The 20,285-nt window shown below is 42.8% G+C and overlaps 1 protein-coding gene across 22 annotated transcripts in view; it reads right to left on the reverse strand.

The window, feature by feature from the left end:
* The window catches only part of BCL2L13 (BCL2 like 13), a 96,297-nt gene that overhangs the window by 44,769 nt on the left and 31,243 nt on the right, over nucleotides 1-20,285 (reverse strand). For 16 of the 22 annotated variants that reach the window (XM_077950890.1, XM_077950893.1, XM_077950886.1 and 13 more), the window contains one exon: nucleotides 1,577-1,684. The exons of 1 other annotated variant lie outside the window; for it this stretch is intronic. Coding sequence is in view for 3 of the 21 variants with exons in the window: in XM_028828001.2 (XP_028683834.1) it covers nucleotides 1,577-1,684 (108 nt within the window). In the remaining 18 variants the exon portion in view is untranslated. Of the gene's footprint in view, nucleotides 1-1,576; nucleotides 1,685-17,745; nucleotides 17,844-20,285 lie in introns of all 22 variants that reach the window. 5 more of the 22 variants (XM_077950891.1, XM_077950883.1, XM_077950876.1 and 2 more) reach the window with 1 other exon arrangement.

Raw genomic sequence — 20,285 nt, forward strand, 5'->3', positions numbered from 1 at the left:
CAACAAAAATACATTATGCTAAGTAAAAATGCCAATCACAAAAGACCACACAGTGGCCGGGCACGGTGGATCACGCCTGTAATCCCAGCATTTTGGGAGGCCAAGACGGGGAGATTACCTGAGGTCAGGAGTTCGAGACCAGCCTGAGCAACATGGAGAAACCCCGTCTCTACTAAAAACACAAAAAATTAGCTGGGTGTGGTGGCGCATGCCTGTAATCCCAGCTACTTGGGAGGCTGAGACAGGAGAATCGTTTGAACCCGGGAGATGGAGGTTGTGGTGAGCCGAGATGGTGCCACTGTACTCCAGCCTGGGTAACAAGAGTGAAACTATGTCTCAAAACACCACCACCGCCGCCGCCACACAGTGAACTGTTCTATTTATGTATATCTCCTGAATAGGCAAATCAATAAAAACAGAATGGAGATCAGTGGGTGCCTGGTGTGGGGTGGGGTTGGGACCTGGGCTAGTGGGAATGGGAAGTGGCTGCTAATGCGTATTGTGTTTCTTTTTGGAGGACTGAAAGTGCTCTAAATCCAGATTGTGGTGATAAATTCTGGGAATACGCTAAAACCACTGAACTAGACTTTTTATTTTATTTTTAATACATAGAGACATGGTCTCCCTATGTTGCCCAGTCTGGTTTTGAACTCAGGGGCTCAAGCAATCCTCCTGAGGCCTTGGCCTCCCAAACAGCTGGGATTACAGGCATGAGTCCCTGTGCCCAGCCTGAACTGGACCTTTTCAAATGTGTGAATTTTATGGTATGTAAAATATATCTCAATAAAGCTGTAAAAAAATATATATCTCATTGGGCAAGATGTTCAATGCAGCATGACCTACGTAGGGCAATACAGGAAATAATGCAAATGCTGTGTAGTCGTCGTCCAGTGAAAAAAAGGAATAATAATCCAAATGCTCCCTTCAAATATAAGGGAACAGCCCAGGCATGGTGGCTCACACCTCTAATCCCAGTGCTCACTACTGCACTCCAGCCTGGGCAACAGAGCAAGACCCTGTCCCCAAAATAATAATCATAATCATAATCATAAGGGAATAACCACTGAGTAAAAATATTTATTCAGCGAATGAAATTTCATGCACTTAGTAGAGTAACTATTTTTAAAGTTTATGTTGTAATGTTAAGTGCAAAATAAAATGGCTATACAGCTGAATGTATATAATTAGTTATCTATAGTATATATGTACGAAAAAATAAAAGAAGCGTATGCCTACTTTTTCCTTTTAATGTCGTTATTACTTATAAAGCTAATACCAAACACAAATCAAACCATAGTGAATGGGAAGAACCTTGACATGATCACTTATCCGATACTTAACATCAGAAACTGCCACATCTAACCTGTTAGGTATAGTTGGGGAACTTCCATAAACCTATCCCCCAGGAAAGATAAAGGCTACCTTCTAGTTTCACCCTTATAAACTTCTACCAATGGATAATTGGTGTAAGCTGTTAACTGTTGAGAACACCCCACTGTAAAAATCAAATTAAACCAACAGTAAACCATACCAAACAGAATCTGCTTATTAACTAGAAAAATAAGAATACACAGACCTTCAGAAATTTCTTTGTCCAGAGATTTTAGCTCTTCTTCAATTTCAGTTTTAACTTTTAATAAAATTTCTTGATCCAGAGATTGTGAAGCTATATCTAGTTGAACCCCTGAAAGCAACAAAAAAGGTTATTATTAAAAGAGGGAGAGAGAAATCATTAGAACATAATAGCACTTTTTTCTTTCTTTTGAGATGGAGTCTCGCACTGTCACTGGGGCTGGAGTGCAGTGGCGCGATCTCCGCTCACTACAACCTCCACCTCCCAGGTTCAAGCCATTCTCCTGCCTCAGCCTCCCGAGTAACTGGGATTACAGGTGCCCGCCACCATGCCCAGCTAATTTTTTTGTATTTTTAGTAGAGACGGGGTTTCACTACGTTGGCCAGGCTGGTCTCGAACTCCTGACCTTGTGATCCACCCACCTCGGCCTCCCAAAGTGTTGGGATTACAGGCGTAAGCCACGGTGCCTGGCCCTACAACACCACTTTAATTGTTAAGCCAAAAAATGCAAAATCACAATTCATTATCAAAATTAGGGAGGGTAGGAAATCCTTTTGCAATAATTAAAAAACAAAACGGAACAAAACAAAAACAACCTTTAGTAGAAATATTTGGGCCTATTTATTGAGAGTAGGTTTCCACCTTTCCAGATGTTTCTGCCAGAAACAGGGAAATGGAGCTGAATCTTCAGAAACACATTAACTCAAGAGGAGGTTGGGAAAGATGTATCAATAAGTGAGGCCAGTCCTCTCTTTCCGTAGACAATGTATCCTTTTTAAAAAGTATGAAGATGGAATATGATAAAAACAAAAACAATTGGTGTTATTAATATTTTAGTGGTGGTGGGAGATGTCCATTCCCCCCACTTCAAATTACATAGATCCCTAACTGTATCTCCCTTTTGGACATGTTTTTAAACGATACACTTCTAGCATTTTATCCATGCTTTGTAATTTTCTTTCTTTTCTTACCCCCACCCTGCCCACAACAGTCAGTCGACTGCTGCTTCAGTCCACAAAGCACACAACCGAGGCTAAAATCCCACCACTGTGGGCGTAACGATTTCTTTGTGCCAATCACATTAGATTTATGAGAGTTAGGCTCCTCACCAGTCTCTCATGCTTATTACTAGTTAATTCTATTTTGCTACTAACTTTTCTAAATGCAGCGAGAGTTACTTATCTTTGCAAGTACTAAGGTACAAAAAAAGGTACTGAAGCCTGAAAGCAGCACCTCTGTCATCTGACAGTCCAATTTCACGCAAGTTAGTTTTAATGATAACAATACATAATAACAGCTAATATCAAGTGCTGGGGGAAGCATAGTAAGCACTTTGTATGTACATGTATGTATGTAGGCATGTGTATACACACGTACACTCATTAAATGCTCATAACAACCCTTTGAGATAGGTGTTACTATTATCCTCAATTTGCAGGTGAAAAACCTAAGGCACAGGGAGGAGATCTGACCAAGGGTGCACCGACAGCAGAGCTCAGAGACAAACCCAGGCAGTCATCTTTCAAGGTCTGGGCCCTAACCACTGCACAGTGTCGCCTCTCGCCATTCTTGCAAGCATGGGCTGTATTAAATCAAGGCCGAAGTCCAGGCCTGCCTCTATGACACTGATCACAGCACAGCAGTTCTTGTTCTTGGGCTTTTTGAGATTTCAGGCTCTTAGAGAATGTGAATAAAATAATGGCCCCTCCTCCCAGAATGTTTGGCAAGCAATTTTAGGGCATTCATGGACCCTCTCAGGACCTTTATAAGCCTTGGTTTAAACACTTTACTAATTACCATCTAATATTCATTTTTTTTTTTTTTTGAGACAGTTTCACTCTGTCCCCCAGGCTGGAGTGCAGTGGCGCAATCTCGGCTCGCTGCAAGCTCCACCTCGTGAGTTCACGCCATTCTCCTGCCTCAGCCTCCTGAGTAGCTGGGACTACAGGTGCCCACCACCACGCCCGCCTAATATTTTGTATTTTTAGTAGAGACGGGATTTCAACGTGTTAGCCAGGATGGTCTCAAATCTCCTGACCTCGTGATCCACCTGCCTTGGCCTCCCAAAGTGCTGGGATTATAGGCGTGAGCCACTGTGCCTGGCCCATCTAATTCTCCTTCTTTCCCCTCCCTGAATCCACATACTTACACCCACTGCATAATCTAGTCCTCTTTCATTTGGTTCATGTACTACAGTTTTCTACTATTGGGTAACCTGACTTAATGAGCAGTGGCCAATGATCACCAACCACTAAAAGCCTCCAGGAGACAGATCAAGACGAGTAATCTCGGGGTATGGAGGTGAGACAGAGTAGGAAATGGGACTGGGCCCCACCCCACTCATGTGTTTTTCCATCCGTTCTCAGTGACCACACCTTATAGCACCACCCCAGCTGGCGCCATACCTGCTGACCAGACCTTGCAGGTATGGTATGAAGAAACCATAGGCAGCACCCCGCCATCAATCTCACTCAAGGGAGTTAGCTCTACCACTCACATGAGCTCAAGGACAATGACCAATCCTAATCTCCAGCCTCATTATAATACTAAAACCACCACCCAGGAAGGGGCTTTTCTGCCACTTCCCAATCAGGTTCGCATGATTCCTTACCGTGTCTGCACTCCACCCCACACATGTAGTGATGCTCACCTACCTCGTGAATCATGCATGTCACCCTCCGTAAGACACTGCAATGCACTCCCCTCGGAGAGCCAGCTGGAGAACCCTTCCTCCTGTGCTGTCTCCCTTATGTCCGACCTTTCTAGGCATAAGTCTTTTTTTTTTTTTTTTTGAGAGAGAGTTATGCTCTTGTTGCCCAGGTTGGAGTGCAATGGTACAATCTCGGCTCATTGCAACCTCCGCCCCCCGGGTTCAAGCGATTCTCCTGCCTCACCCTCCCAAGTAGCTGGGATTAGAGGCGCCTGCCACCATGCCCAGCTCATTTTTTGTATTTTTAGTAGAGATGGGGTTTCATCATGTTGGCTACTAGTCTCGAACTCCTGACCTCGTGATCCGCCCACCTCGGCCTCCCACCGTGCTGGGATTACAGGCGTGAGCCACCGTGCCCGGCCCATAAGTCTTAAGCCTTGTCTGGGAAACTTCCTTGGCCTTGTGTCAATTTCTATTACACAGGAGCCTAAGAACCTGTGGTTGGTAATGGGGGGAAAAAACGAACGAAGAAAGGATTTGTATCCAGAGACTAGAACATAAAAGAAACCAAAACGTTTCTCCTAAATTAAAAGTGAGCAAATTTAGGGGTAAAACAGCATAGTTCCCTTTACAGCTTTAAAAGCTTATATAAAAAGCTCAAGTTCTCCCTACATTGCAAAAATATTCTTTCTTGAATAATTCTTTTTCTCTACTTTCAGATGATTTCAGTACTACAAAGCAAAAATTTCCATTTAAACAAAAACTTTCGGATAAAAGCCAAACTGGCCAGGTGCAGTGGCTCATATCTGTAAACCCAGCACTTCAGGAGGCCAAGGCGGGTGGATCACCTGAGGTCAGGAATTCAAGACTAGCCTGGCCAACATGGTGAAATCCCGTCTCTACTAAAAAAACAAAAATTTACTGGGTGTAGTGGCAGGCGCCTGTAATCACAGCTACTCGAGAGGCTGAGGCAGGAGAATCACTTGAACCCTGGAGGCAGAAGTTGCAGTAAGCCCAGATCGCGCCACTGCACTCCAGCCTGGGTGACAAGAGCAAAACTCCGTCTCAAAAAAAAAAAAGGAGCCAAACCAATTGACATATACAGCAGAATCCATATTCCCGGAAACGGGCCAGATTCACAATCGCATCAATAATCCCAGCTTGGTTTTTAGCCAGAGGCATTCAGGGAAGTCAAGATAATTCAGAGCCATCCTAGGAATCTCACTCATTTCTGGAACTTAAATTCAGGTTTACCTGAACACCCAGAGGATGTTGAATTGTATACTTAGTGACTAACCTTTTTGTTAGAGGAGATTGATTTTTCATTTCCCTGAAGACTTGGGATAAGTAACTTGTGGGGACAATGAAGTCCCTACCTCGGTGTGGGGGAAGGGCTCTGCAATCAACTATACTCCTCCACCGTGCAAGAATTTCAGCAAAACAAACAAACAAACAAAAGCAGCATGAACTGGGCCACCAAGTTGCAGGTCTACCTACTATTCATTTATATTGAGACTTTTTTATTTTCTAGCAAAAGAGTGTTGCTGCTAAAAAGACTTTTTTTTTTTTTTTTTTTGAGACGGAGTCTTGGTTTGTCACCCAGGCTATAGGGCAGTGACACGATCTCGGCTCACTGCAACTTCTGCCTCCCAGGTTCAAGTGATTCTCCTGCCTCAGCCTCCCGAGTAGCTGGGACTACAGGCACGCACCACCACACCCAGCTAATTTTTGTATTTTTAGTAGAGACGGCGTTTCACCATGTTGGCCAGGATGGTCTTGATCTCCTGACCTCGTGATCCGCCCGCCCTGGCCTCCCAGAGTGCTGGGATTACAGGCATGAGCCACCGCACCCAGCTGTGTGGGGTTTTTCTTTTTTTTGGTAGAGACAAAGTTTTGCCTTCTTGGCCAGGCTGGTCTCAAATTCCTGGGCTCAAGCAATCCTCCCACCTTGGCCTCCCTCATGCTGGGATTATAGGCATGAGCCACCAGGCTCTGCCTATGTTTTCATTTTTTGCAACCAAATTAAAGAATCCCAAATTCACAGATGGGCTTTGAATTAATTAATTCTATTAAAGTCAAGAAACTTGATTATTCTACCATTTACGGGTATTTAAAATACTTTTAAAAAACAAACAAAAGGTTAAACATTTTTACATATCACAGATTCTCATTCATTTTCTACTTTTAAAGCTGACAGAAATAACTTTCCTTTAAGTGACATAAAACACTTTCCTTATGAGCTGAGACTGAACAAAATAAAACTCAAATCCTTATTTTTTTTACTTTTTGAGAATGGGGTCTCTCTATTGCCCAGGCAGGTCTCCATCTCCTGGGCTCAAGTCATCCTCCTGCCTCTGCCTCCCTAAGTGCTGGATCCTTAAAAATTGAAATGTAACACAAAGGATCTCCTCAATGTCACCAATAACATTTAGTTTGCTTAATGACATTTCACTTATTTCTGCCTAAGTAAATATCTTTGATAAACTACATTCATAAAAACTTGAAAATGTCACATAAAACAATCTATTATGCAAAATTTGAGGCCAATTTATCCTAGAAAGCTCCTATGCCCATTTATCCTAATCTTTATAAATTCTCATAAAGCATCAAAGTCTGCCTTTACAGATAAGCTTCTACTAAATCTCCATTACTGTTTACAATTATAACAGGTTTTCTCTTCAGAAGTAACTGTAGTGTTGGATGGCTCTGCAACAGCACTGATTAATATAACTGCACAAGGTACAGTGATCTCCAGAATATATCATGACATTATTAAAGCAAATCAAACACAAGCTGGGAAATTAATTTACGGCCCATGTTATTTCTTGCAATCAAATTGTTTCTTTCCCTTCCAGCTTCCTGGAAAGCAGCCATAAAGTGGATGATAAGCTTTGGAGTCAGGCCTTCTAATTCATCACTTGCACAAGGAAAATAATCTTCTTGACCCTCTCCTCTTTATGATTATTTTTTAAAATTGAGACAGAGTCTCGCTCTGTAGCCCAGGCTGGAGTGCAGTGGTGCAATCTCAGCTCACTGCAACCTCTGCCTCCTGGGTTCAAGCAATTCTCCCACTTCAGCCTCCTGAGTAGCTGGGATTACAGGCGTGTGCCACCACGCCCACCTAATTTTTTTTATTTTTAGTAGAGACAGAGTTCCGCCATGTTGGCCAGGCTGGTCTCGAACACCTGACCTCAAGTGATGTGCCTGCCTTGCCCTCCCGAAGTGCTGGGATTATAGGCGTGAGCCACCGCGCCCACCTGAACCTCTCCTCTTATATTAAATGGGAAAATAATACCCACCACAAAGGGTTGTTATGAAGAGTAATGAGATAAACGCTGAATAGACAGGCGCTCCCACTCACCAATTCTTTTCATGCTCTAAAATTGTATTATTATCTTTCCTGACCCCTTATCTCTGTGAACAGAAATCAGCTCACCACAGATTTCTAATCAATGATGCTTATACAGAACCTGCTTTCTACACTGTGAAAGGTAGGAACAGCACGACAACCTCTGTCAGTTTAGATAATGCCATGGATCATAAAATAGGGCTGTTTTAACACAAACTAGGAGAAATCTTGACCGGCAGTTATTCTTGCTCTTCAACTGCTGCTAGAGAGAATGGCTTAACCTGTGTTGCTTAAATCTGTTGGGCATTGCACAACAAAATGATTGGGGAAGTTTTACTAAAAAGCTGTATTCCTGAATACCAGATGTTCTGTGACCTGTTTCCAGGGATGGTTTGTCTCTAATGGACTTGCCTCCAATTTTTTTCCAGGCTAAGGTAATCTCTGTCATACTCAACAAAGTAGGAATTTTGATCAATCACTGTCATGAGCTACCGTGAATGAGCGTGCTTTTAAGAGAAATCAACCCTTCTTGTAGCTACTGACACTCCTTCAAACATACTTCATTGACAGAAACAGAAATAACAAACAGGCTGGAAAAAGTCAGCCCTCTATTCCACAAAAACATTTCTAACTTAACATTTATTATTCTACTCTTGACCTGGCCTTAATCAGAAACTCAGAACATCTAAACATTTTAGACTCCTTGCAGAGAATACAATCTACTGGATCCATTTTTCTACAAGGTTTCCTGACATGATAAGAAGTCTCCATTCCTCTGCATTGTAGTTTATCCTCATATTAAGCTGGACCATCAGAAAAGTGTGTATGGGCCAGGCTCGATGGCTCACACCTGTAATCCCAGCACTGTGGGAGGCTGAGGAGGGTGGATTACCTATGGTCAGGAGTTCTCCAGCCTGACCAACATGGAGAAACTCTGTCTCCACTAAAAACACAAAATTAGGCTGGCGCGGTGGCTCAAGCCTGTAATCCCAACACTTTGGGAGGCCAAGACGGGCGGATTACAAGGTTAGGAGATCAAGACCATCCTGGCTAACATGGTGAACCCCCGTCTCTACTAAAAAAATACAAAAAACTAGCTGGGCGTGGTGGTGGGCGCCTGTAGTCCCAGCTACTCGGGAGGCTGAGGCAGGAGAATGGCGTAAACCCGGGAGGTGGAGCTTGCAGTGAGCTGAGATCGGGCCACTGCACTCCAGCCTGGGCGACAGAGCGAGACTCCGTCTCAAAAAAAAAAAAAAAACACAAAATTAGCAGGACGTGGTGGCACATGCCTATAATCCCAGCTACTTGGGAGGCTGAGGCAGGAGAATGGCTTGAACCCAGAAAGTGGAGGTTGCAGTAAGCCGAGATTGGGCCATTACACTCTGGCCTGGGTAACAAAAGCAAAAATCCTTCTCACAAAAAAAAGAAAAGCCAGGCGTGGTGGCTCATGCCTGTAATCCCAGCACTTTTGGAGGCCAAGGTGGGAGGATCACATGGTTGGCAGATCACAAGGTCAGGAAATTCAGGCCATCCTGGCCAACATGGTGAAATCGTGTCCCTACATTAAAAATGCAAAAATTAGCTGGTCGTGGCGGCGCATGCCTATAATCCCAACTACTCGGGAGGCTGAGGCAGAAGAAGCACTTGAACGTGGGAGGCTGAGGATGCTGTGAACTAAGACATGCCACTGCACTTCAGCCTGGGTGACAGAAACTGTCTCAAACACAAAAACAAAAAATGAACAACAAAAAATTATGTACGTATAATCTAGGTCCATAGAGAATGTTAACTATTTAACTGAATTGTACTTCAGTGTCACTTCCTTATTTTTATCCAGAATCACAGTAAGAGACAATGTTTTGAAATCTAATACCACGTTTCATGTTGATTTTTTTTTTTTTTTTTTGAGACGGAGTCTCGCTCTGTTGCCCAGGCTGGAGTGCAGTGGCGCAATCTCGGCTCGCTGCAAGCTCTGCCTCCCGGGTTCACGCCATTCTCCTGCCTCAGCCTCCCAAGTAGCTGGGAATACAGGCACCCACCACCACGCCCAGCTAGTTTTTTGTATTTTTTAGTAGAGACGGAGTTTCATCATGTTAGCCAGGATGGTCTCGATCTCCTGACCTCATGATCCACCCATCTCAGCCTTCCAAAGTGCTGGGATTACAGCCATGAGACACCACGTACAGCCGATATTGACAACATTTTCTACTGCATTTCTGTGTCCTATGTTATAAAGCTCTAAGTGGGAAAAAAGAAATCTTTTAAAGAACTGTTTTCCAACCAAAAGAAACTAGTATTGCTTCTAAATTATAAGGGGGAAAAGACTCCTGGAACTAACTATGCCCTCTATTTTATAGAGTGTGTGTGTGTGTGTGTGTGTGTATGTGTGTGTATATGTATGTACACATATATATGTATCTGTATATATGTGTGTGTGTATATGTATGTATATACGTATTTGGCTTTGCCATGAACCAAATTCACAGCTCAGCTCTAGTATAATTGTAGAGGATCTCACAGACTACTTACTTATCTATGATCTGTTATTCCTACTATAGACGTACAATTTTCCTACTCCTGATTTATTTACTATTTAGATTTTTCCATTATGCATCATTATAAGCCACATTAAATCATATGTGATAAGGAATTTTCTTTAAAAGTATTACAATTTTCATCCAGTATGAACTCACTGCCAATTTCTCACTATCTAACAAAACAAGCCAGATGTGGTACCATGTTACAGTCCCAGCTACTTGGAAGGCCTAGGCAGGAAGACCCCTTGAGCTCAGGAGTTTGAGGCCATAGTGTGCTATAATCATGCCTGTGAGTAGCCACTGTACTCCAGCCTGGGCAACATAGCAGGAACCCATTACTTCTTTTTTGAGATGGAGTCTCACACCGTTGCCCAGGCTGGAGTGCAGTGGTACGATCTCAGCTCACTGCAACCTCCGCTTTCCAGGTTCAAGCGATTCTCCCACCTCAGCCTCCCTAGTAGCTGGGATTACAGGCGCCTGGCACCATGCCTGGCTAATTTTCTATATTTTTACTAGAGACAGGGTTTCACTATGTTGGCCAGGCTGGCCTTGAACTCCTGACCTCGTGATTCGCTGACCTCGGTCTCCCAAAATGTGTAAGCCACTGTCCCCGGCCAGCAAGAACCTATTGCTAAAAAACAAAATAAAACAAACAAAAACCTCAAACATATTATTCTACATTTTTGCTTAACATAAACTGTCCTTCTGTTTCCTGATAAATTCAAATTCTGTCTACCCTTGAAAAACCAGTTTAACTCTCTAATTCAAAATGTCTTCAATGACTATGTTCACAGGTCTATCACTGACCTGAAACATTTATACATTTAGTCTGTGCCACAAAGCTGAACATTTACACATACATTATCCTATGCTGTTTGATGATTTTATACTTTATTATCATTATTCTAATCAGATTACAAACACTTTGGGATATACTTCCTTTGTCCTAGACTTGTGTGAAACATGGACTAAAAAAATACTCAAATACTTGATAGCTACCACTATCTACTATGATAAAGAGTTACAATGTATAGATGTATATGTACAGACAACAAGCTCATTGTGTTCTCTATGTATACATGGTAACCTTGCTAGGGAGAAGAGACACTTAAAAAAACACAATAAAATAAGAATTATAAATAAATTCAGAGAAATAAAAAAATACAAAGTTCCCATTCCAGCAGGTGTAGCTTAAAAATACAAATAAATAAAAAATACAAAGTTATCAGTATATTTTGAGGCTAGCTCAAATGACAAAAGGTAAAAGAAATAAGGCTGGGTGCGGTAGCTCACACCTGTAATCCCAGCACTTTGGGAGGCCAAGGCAGGAGGATCACGAGGTCAGGAGATCAAGACCATCCTGGCTAACACAGTGAAGCCCTGTCTCTACTAAAAACAGAAAAAATAAAAATAAAACATAGCCAGGCGTGGTAGTGGTGCCTGTAGTTCTGGCTACTCGGGAGGCTGAGGCAGGAGAACGGCATGAACCCGGGAGGCGGAGCTTGCAGTGAGCCCAGATTGCACCACTGCACTCCAGCCTCGGCAACAGAGTAAGACTCTGTCTCAAAAAAGAAATAAAATGAGAAGTCATATTACATCGGGCAAATATGAGAACAGACCAACTGCACAGATAGGAAGATAAATAGAGCATTTATTTATGGCGATGAATCATTATGGAGAATACTGAGAACCAGGAATGGAAAGAATAAGACCTTCACTATTACTTGCATACTTATGAGAGTTTAATCAGTGACTGAATCATAGAAACTTTAAATTTAGGTTTATAGTCTGTAAAGGCTGTCAAGTCTATCCTCATTACATGAAGAATATGAGACTTCAGCGAATTTAATGACTAGCCCAAGTTCTAATAAATCACAGAGAAATAACATTAGAAACTACATATTCTGGTAAATAAAATTATTACTGACTCCCAGGACACATGACTATAATTTTTGATGCACAGTGACAAGGAATACATGAATGCTTTATCCGCCATCTGTCCTCTGCCCCTTTTTGGAAAATCTACATACCCAAAACATACATACACCCACACATCCGATCACACCACCATCAATACCACTACAATCCCACAAAGCAAATGACAAAAATGTCATGGTTACCATACGCCTCACTCACCCCACCAGATTAAAGAAAAGCAGCTGATTAAAGGAGAGCTTATTCTCATGAGACTAATGTGATGCTGATTATACACGACAAGTTGTCATACTTCATAATAAACCATGTGGAAAACCTAAACCAGAAAATGTCTGCTGCTGTTAGGACACAAAGGCTATTTATTTAGCTGACCAGTGACACAGATAGATTCAGTGATTTGCATTTAATTAATCCTCTCCACCTAGGTTTTCTAAAGCACAGAGCTACACAGTAGGGCCAATGCTGCATAAATCCTGGACTGTAAACCGAGAGACAAATATTTCAAAGATAAACAGACTTTAGCACACTAAATCCCACCCACTTCAGTTTCAAACGAAGCCAAGTGAGTCAGTAATCATTATATTCCAGCCCTGAAATTCATTCAGAGCTATCAAAGTGAATAGAAGATTAACAAGTTTAGCCAAGTTGAAAGGACTAGAGCTCCCAGAGCAAAATACTTTCTGAATCTATGGTTCCCCAAACTGGAGACACATTTAAATTACCTATAAAACACATTAAATTATAGATTTCAGGTACTAGCATGCAGTATCTGGTCCTGTAGGTCTAGGGTAGAGCTCCATGATCTTTGTTTTAGCAAGTATTCAGGCAATTAGCCTTGCAAATAACACTCTAGACAGTGCAAATAATTACAATCAAATCAAAAAGGTCCATTGAACATATTGACAGAATGGTTCAATTGTTCATTAAATAGCAAAAATAAATACTTCAAAATATACCTTACTGGACCAGCAATTAAGAAACCAGATGTTGGCTGGACACAGTGGCTCATGCCTATAATCCCAGCATTTTGCGGGGCCAAGGCAAGCGGATCACCTGACGTCAGGAGTTTGACAGCAGCCTGGCCAACATGGTGAAATCACATCTCTACTAAAAATACAAAAATTGGCTGTGCATGGTGGCACGCTCCTATAATCCTAGCTACTAAGGAGACTGAGGCATGAGAATTGCTTGAACCCAGAAAGCGGAGGCTGCAGTGAACAGAGATTGCACCACTGCACTCCAGCCTGGGCAAGAGTGTGAGACTCTGTCTCAAAAAAAAAAAAAAAAAACCAAAAAAAGAAAAGAAACCAGATGTTTGGCCCTCCCACTTTGGGAGGCTAAGGCACAAAGATCACCTGAGCTCAGAAGTTTTGAGACCAGCCTGAGGAACATGGTTGAACAAACGTCTCTACAAAAAAATAAATAAAAGAACAAGATTTTTTTTTTTTTTTTTTAAGACGTAGCCTCACTCTGTTGCCCAGAATGGAATGCATGGTGGGAACTCAGCTCACTCCAACCTCTGCCTCCCAGGTTCAAGCGATTCCCCTGCCTTGGCCTCCCGAGTAGCTGGGACTACAGGCGCGTGCCACCACTCCTGGCTAATTTTTTTGTATTTTTAATAGAGATGGGGTTTCACCATGTTAGCCGGGATGGTCTTGATCTCTTGACCTCATGATCTGCCTGCCTCGGTCTCCCAGAGTGCTGGGATTATGGGTGGGAGCCACCATGCCCAGCCCTTTTTTTGTTTTGTTTTAAATAACCAAATTTAGCCAATCATGATTGCAGTTTTCATGTTCTAGTGTTACCATACCCACTAAGCATCCTGCAGATTGGGAGATAGACTGACGGAGGACAGATCTGAGGGAAAAGAATGCAGAATTCCACCATGCACCACCCAAGGTCTGGCTTCATAGTGGTTGAGATCAATCATCTCCTGTTCCTGACAGAAAAGCTAAGATAAGAATGAAACAGTACACATCTCTGGAAATATTATGGCTCAATTTCAAATTGGGTTATACAAATCTGCCTTGAAAAGCTGACTTGAGCCAGGCGCAGCGGCTCACGCCTGTAATCCCAACACTTTGGGAGGTCGGAAATTCGAGACCAGCCTGACCAACATGGAGAAACCCCATCTCTACTAAAAACACAAAATTAGCCAGGCATGATGGCGCGCGCCTATAATCCCAGTTACTTGGGAGGCTGAGGCAGAAGAAACACTCGAACCTGGGAAGCAGAGGTTGCAGTGAGCCAAGATCGCACCACTGCACTCCAACCTGGGCAACAAGAGCGAAACTGTCTTAAAAAAAAAGAAAAAAAAAAAAGCTGATTTGAGATGGCAGGACACCCCAAATTGATTTACACATTCCATGTAATTCCCATCAAAATTCCAACTATGTTTTTTCCAGAAACAGACAAGCCAATCCTAAAATTAATATGGAATTGTGAGAGACACAGAATAGTCAAAGAAATCTTGGAAAAGGAAGAACAAAGTTGAAGGGCTCACACTTCATAATTTCAAAGTTTACTACAAAGCTACAGCAATAAAGATGGTATGGTATAACAACAGGTATACAGACCAATGATATTGAATTGAGAAGGGAAAAATAAATCCATACATCTACAGTCCACTGATTTTTGAGAAAGGTACCAAGGTCAATCAAAGGGAGAAAGAAGAACTTTTCTTTTCTTTTTTTTTTTTTTTGAGACGGAGTCTCGCTCTGTCGCCCAGGCTGGAGTGCAGTGGCCAGATCTCAGCTCACTGCAAGCTCCGCCTCCCGAGTTCGCGCCATTCTCCTGCCTCAGCCTCCCGAGTAGCTGGGACTACAGGCGCCCGCCACCTCGCCCGGCTAGTTTTTTGTATTTTTTTTTAGTAGAGACGGGGTTTCACCGTGTTAGCCAGGATGGTCTCGATCTCCTGACCTCGTGATCCGCCCGTCTCAGCCTCCCAAAGTGCTGGGATTACAGGCTTGAGCCACCGTGCCCGGCCGAAACAATAACTTTTCAACGAATGGTGCTGAGACAACTAGAGATCCCCATGTGTATTCATCCATTTTCTTTAATATATGAAAGAATACCTGCAACTGGATAGTTTATAAAGAAAAGGAATTCATTTCTCACAGTTCTGGAGGCTGAAAAGTCCAAGGTTGAGGGGCTGCCTTTGACCCCAGAGACCCGAGGCAGCACAGAGTATTACAAGGCCAGGGGGCTGAGCATGCTAATGTGTGAGCTCCCGATCTCTCTTCCTCTTCTAATAAAGTCGCCAGTTCCACTCACATAACTCAGTAATCCATTAACCCACGAATGGATCAATCTATCTGTAACCGCTACTATGCTTTGTTTAACCCCTCCAAACCTCATGTTGAGAGCTGGTCCCAAATGTTGGAGGTGGGGATTAATGGGAGATGTTTGGGTCACTGGAGTGGATCCCTCATGGATGACCTGGTACCGTCCTCAAGGTTCTCAGTGAGTTCCTGCTCATTTAGTTTCTGCCGGAACTAGTTGTTAAAAAGAGCATAGCACCTCCCTTCCTTTTCTCACTCGCCTCTTGTCATTTGATCTCTGCACACATGAGCTTCCCCTTTTCACCATGAGTGGAAGCAGTTTGAGGCCCTCACCAGATGCAGACACCAGCGCCATGCTTCTTATACAGCCTGAAGAACCAAGAGTCAGGGCACCGTGGCTCACGCCTGTAATCCCAGCACTTTGGGAGGCCGAGGTGGGCGGATCACGAGGTTAGGAGATCCAGACCAGCCTGGCTAACACGGTGAAACCCCACCTCTACTAAAAATACTAAAACAATTAGCCAGGCGTGGTGGCGGGCGCCTGTAGTCCGAGCTACTCAGAAGGCTGAGGCAGGACAATGGCGTGAACCCAGGAGGCGGAGCTTGCAGTGAGCCAAGAACAGGCCACTGCACTCCAGCCTGGGCGACAGAGCAAGACTCCATCTCACCAAAAAAATAAAAAAATAAAATAAAATAAAAAGAAAGAAACAGGAGCCAAATAAACTTCTTTTCTTTATAAATTACCCAGCCTCAGGTATTCCTTTACAGCAATATAAATGAACTAAGACAAGGACAACGTGCTTAAGATGCAATCACCTCTAAAAGGCCCCATCTCCTAATACTGCCACATTGGGAGCTAAGTTACAACATGAATTTGAGGAGACTGAAACCACAGTACTATGCAGAAGAATTTATCTGAATCCCTACTTCAAACCATATGTAAAAATTAACTCAAAACAGATCAGGCCAGGCACAGTGGCTCACGCCTGTAATCCCAGCACCTTGGGAGATCGAGGCGGGCAGCATGAGGTCAGGAGTTCGAGACCAGCCTGGCCAACATGGTGAAACCCCGTCCCTACTAAAAATACAAAAATTAGCCTGGCATCGTGGTGCACGCCTGTGGTGCATGCCTGTAATCCCAGCTACTCTGGAGGCTGAGGCAGGAGAATCGCTTGAACCCAGGAAGGTGGAGGTTGCAGTGAGCTGAGATAGCGCCACTGCACTCCAGCCTGGGCGACAGAACAAGACTCTATCTCAGGAAAAAAAACAAAAACAACAACAAAAAAAAAACAGATCAAAGACCTAAATTTAAGAGCTAAAACTATAAAATTCTCAGAAGGAAACACAGGTGAAAATGTACATGACCTTGTATTAGGCAATGGTTTCTTAGATAAGATACTCAAAGTATAATAAAGAAAACATAGACAGGCATGGTGCAGTGGCTCACGCCTGTAATCCCAGCACTCTGGGAGGCTGAGGTGGGCGGATCATCTGAGGTCAAGAGTTCAAGACCAGCCTGGCCAACATGGTGAGACCCCATCTCTACTAAAAATACAAAAAATTAGCCAGGCGTGGTGGTGTGCCCCTGTAATCCCAGCTACTCAGGAGGCTGAGGTGGGAGAATTTCTTGAACCTGGGTGACAGAGGTGGCAATGAGCCAAGATAGCGCCACTGCACTCCAGCTTGGGCAACACAGAGAGACTCTGTCTCAAAAAAAAAAAAAAAGAATTGGTAACTACAAGCACTTCCTCATGCTCTCAAGAAAAAAGAAAACACAGACAAACTGGAATTCACCAAAATTAAAAATGTTTGTATGTCAAAGGATACCGCCAAGAAAGTAAAAAGACAAACTACAGCATGAATGAAAATATCTTGAAATCATGTATCTGATAAGAATCTGGTAATCAAAACATATGAAGAATTCTTACAACTGCCCACTGTGGCTCACGCCTGTAATCCCAACACTTTGTGAGGCCAAGGAGGGCAGATCAATAGAGGTCAGGAGTTCCAGAATAACTCAGCCAACATGGTAAAACTCCGTCTCTACTAAAAATACAAAAATTAGCCAGGTATGGTGGCAGACACTTATAATCCCAGCTACTCAGGAGGCGGAGGCAGGAGAATCGCTTGAACCTGGGAGGCTGAGGTTGCAGTGAGCTGAGACCACACCACTATACTCTAGCCTGGGCAACAGAGCTAGACTCTGTCTCAACAACAACAACAACAAAGACTTCTTACAACTCAATTTTAAAAAACTCAAGAAGGCCGGGCGCAGTGGCTCACGCCTGTAATCCCAGCACTTTGGGAGGCTGAGGCGGGCGGATCACCTGAGGTCAGGAGTTTGAGACTAGCCTGACAAACATGGTGAAATCCCATCTCTACTAAATATACAAAAATTAGCCGGGCATGGTGGTGGGCACCTGTAATCCCAACTACTCAGCAGGCTGAGGCAGGAGAATCACTTGAACCCAGGCGGTGGAGGTTGCAGTGAGCCGAGACTGCGCCATTGCACTCCAACCTGTGGGGGGGGAAGAAAAAATACTAACTAAAACTTGAGCTACCATACGATCCAGCAATCTCACTGCTAGGTATATACCCAAAAAAAGGAATCAGTACATCAAAGCGCTATCTGCACTCCTATGTTTGCTGCAGCACTGTTTACAACAGTCAAGGTTTGGAAGCAACCTAAGTGTCCATAAACAGATGAATGGATAAAGAAAATGTGGTACATATAGACAATGGAGTACTATTCAGGCATAAAAAAGAATGAGATCACCTGTAATCCCAGCATTTTGGGAGGCTGAGGCAGGAGGATCACAAGGTCAGGAGTTCAAGAACAGCCTGGCCAACATGGTGAAACCCCGTCTCTACTAAAAATACAAAAATTAGTTGGGCATGTTGGCACATGCCTGTAACCCCAGCTACTAAGGAGGCTGAACTAGGAGAATTGCTTGAACCGGGACCCAGGAGGCAGAGGTTGCAGTAAGCTGAGATCATGCCACTGCACTCCAGCCTGGGGAACAGAGCAAGACCCTGTCTCAAAAAAAAAAAAAAAAAAAAGAACGAGGTACTGTCATTGCAACAACATGACAATATGGATAGAACTGGAGGTCATTGTGTTAAGTTAAATAAGCCAGGCACAGAAAGACAAACATTACATGTTCTCGCTTATTTCTGAAATGTAAAGAAACAACTGAACTCATGGACACAGAGAATATAAGGATGGTTACCCGAACTAAGAAGGGTAATGGGGGTCTGGGGGACAACAGGAGGTGGGGATGGTTAATGGGTTAAAAAAAAGAAATAAAGAATGACTAAGACCTACTATTCAACAGCCCCTTAATTGTACATTTGAAAATAACTTAAAGGGTAACTGAATTGTTCGTAACTCAAAAGATAAATGTTGAGGGACGGATACCCCATTCCCTATGACGTGCTTATTTCTCATTGCATGCCTGTATTAAAATATCTTATGTACCCCATAAATATATACACCTACTATGTACTCAAAAATTTTAAAAAATTAAAAGTAAAAATAAAATAAATTTTAAAATTAAAATTAAAAATAAAACCACAATGAGATACACTCAATGAGATTATAGCACATCCACTAGAATAGCTATGCTGGCAAAGATGGAGAAACTCTTACATATATTGTTGGCAGGAAGCAAAATGACATAATCACTTCATAAGACAGTTTAGCAATTCCTTTTAAAACAAAATAAACTCTTTTTACCACACGACCCAGCAGCTGTGCTCCCTGGTATTAACCCAAATGAGTTGAAAACTTACATACACACAAAAACCTACACGCGAACGTTTATTCATAATTGCCAAAACTTGGAAGGAACTGAGATGTTCTTCAAAGGTGACTCGATAAACTATGGCACATCCATACAACGTCATATTATTCAACAATAAAAAGAAATAAGCTACCACAATAAGGCACCACTTCACAACCTTTAGGATGGTTACTATTAGAAAAACAGAAAACAAATGTTGGTAAGAATATGGAGAAATGAGAACCTCTGTACACTGCTGATAGGAAGGTTATTTATGCTGTGACATAGATGAATCTTGAAAATATTGTGCAAATACGGTTTGGCTGTGTCCCCACCCAAATCTCACCTTGAATTGTAATAATCCCCACGTGTCAAGGGTGGGGCCAGGTGGAAACAAACAAATCATGGGGGTGATTTCCCCCATACTGTTCTCATGGTAGTGAATAAGTCTCATGAATCTGATGGTTTTATAAAAAGGGAGTTCCCCTGTACACGCTCTCAGGCCTGCCACCATGTAAGACGTACCTTTGCTTCTTTTTTGCCTTCTGCTATGATTGTGAGGCCTCCCCAGCCATGTGAAAGCGTGAGTCCATTAAATCTTTCCTTTATAAATTATCCAGTCTCGGGTATGTCATTATTAAAAGTGTGAGAACGGACTAATACAGAAAATTGGTACTGGGAGTGGGGCGCCACTATAAACATACCCGAAAATGTGAAGCAACTTTGGAAATGGGTAACAAACAGGCAGAAGTTGGAACAGTGTGGAAGGCTCAGAAGACAACGGGAAAATGTGGGAAAAGTCTGGAACTTCCTAGAGACTTGTTGAATGGTTTTGACCAAAATGCTGACAGTGATATGGACGATAAAGTCCAAGTTGAGGTGGTCTCAGATGGAGATAAGGAACTTATTGGGAACTGGAACAAAGGTGACTCTTGCTATATTTTAGCAGAGACTGGTGGCGTTTTGCCCCTGCCCTAGAGATCTGTGGAACTTTAAACTTGAGAGAGATGATTTAGGATATCTGGCAGAAGAAATTTCTGAGCAACAAAGCTTCAAGAGGAAGCAGAACATAAAAGTTTGAAAAATTTGCAGTCTGATGATGCAGTGGAAAAGAAAACCCCATTTTCTGGGGAGAAATTCAAGCCTGATGCAGAAATTTACATCAGTAACAAGGAGCC

The sequence above is a fragment of the Macaca mulatta genome, chromosome 10 (assembly GCF_049350105.2).
Source record: "Macaca mulatta isolate MMU2019108-1 chromosome 10, T2T-MMU8v2.0, whole genome shotgun sequence".
In the NCBI taxonomy this organism is placed as follows: Eukaryota; Metazoa; Chordata; class Mammalia; order Primates; family Cercopithecidae; genus Macaca; species Macaca mulatta.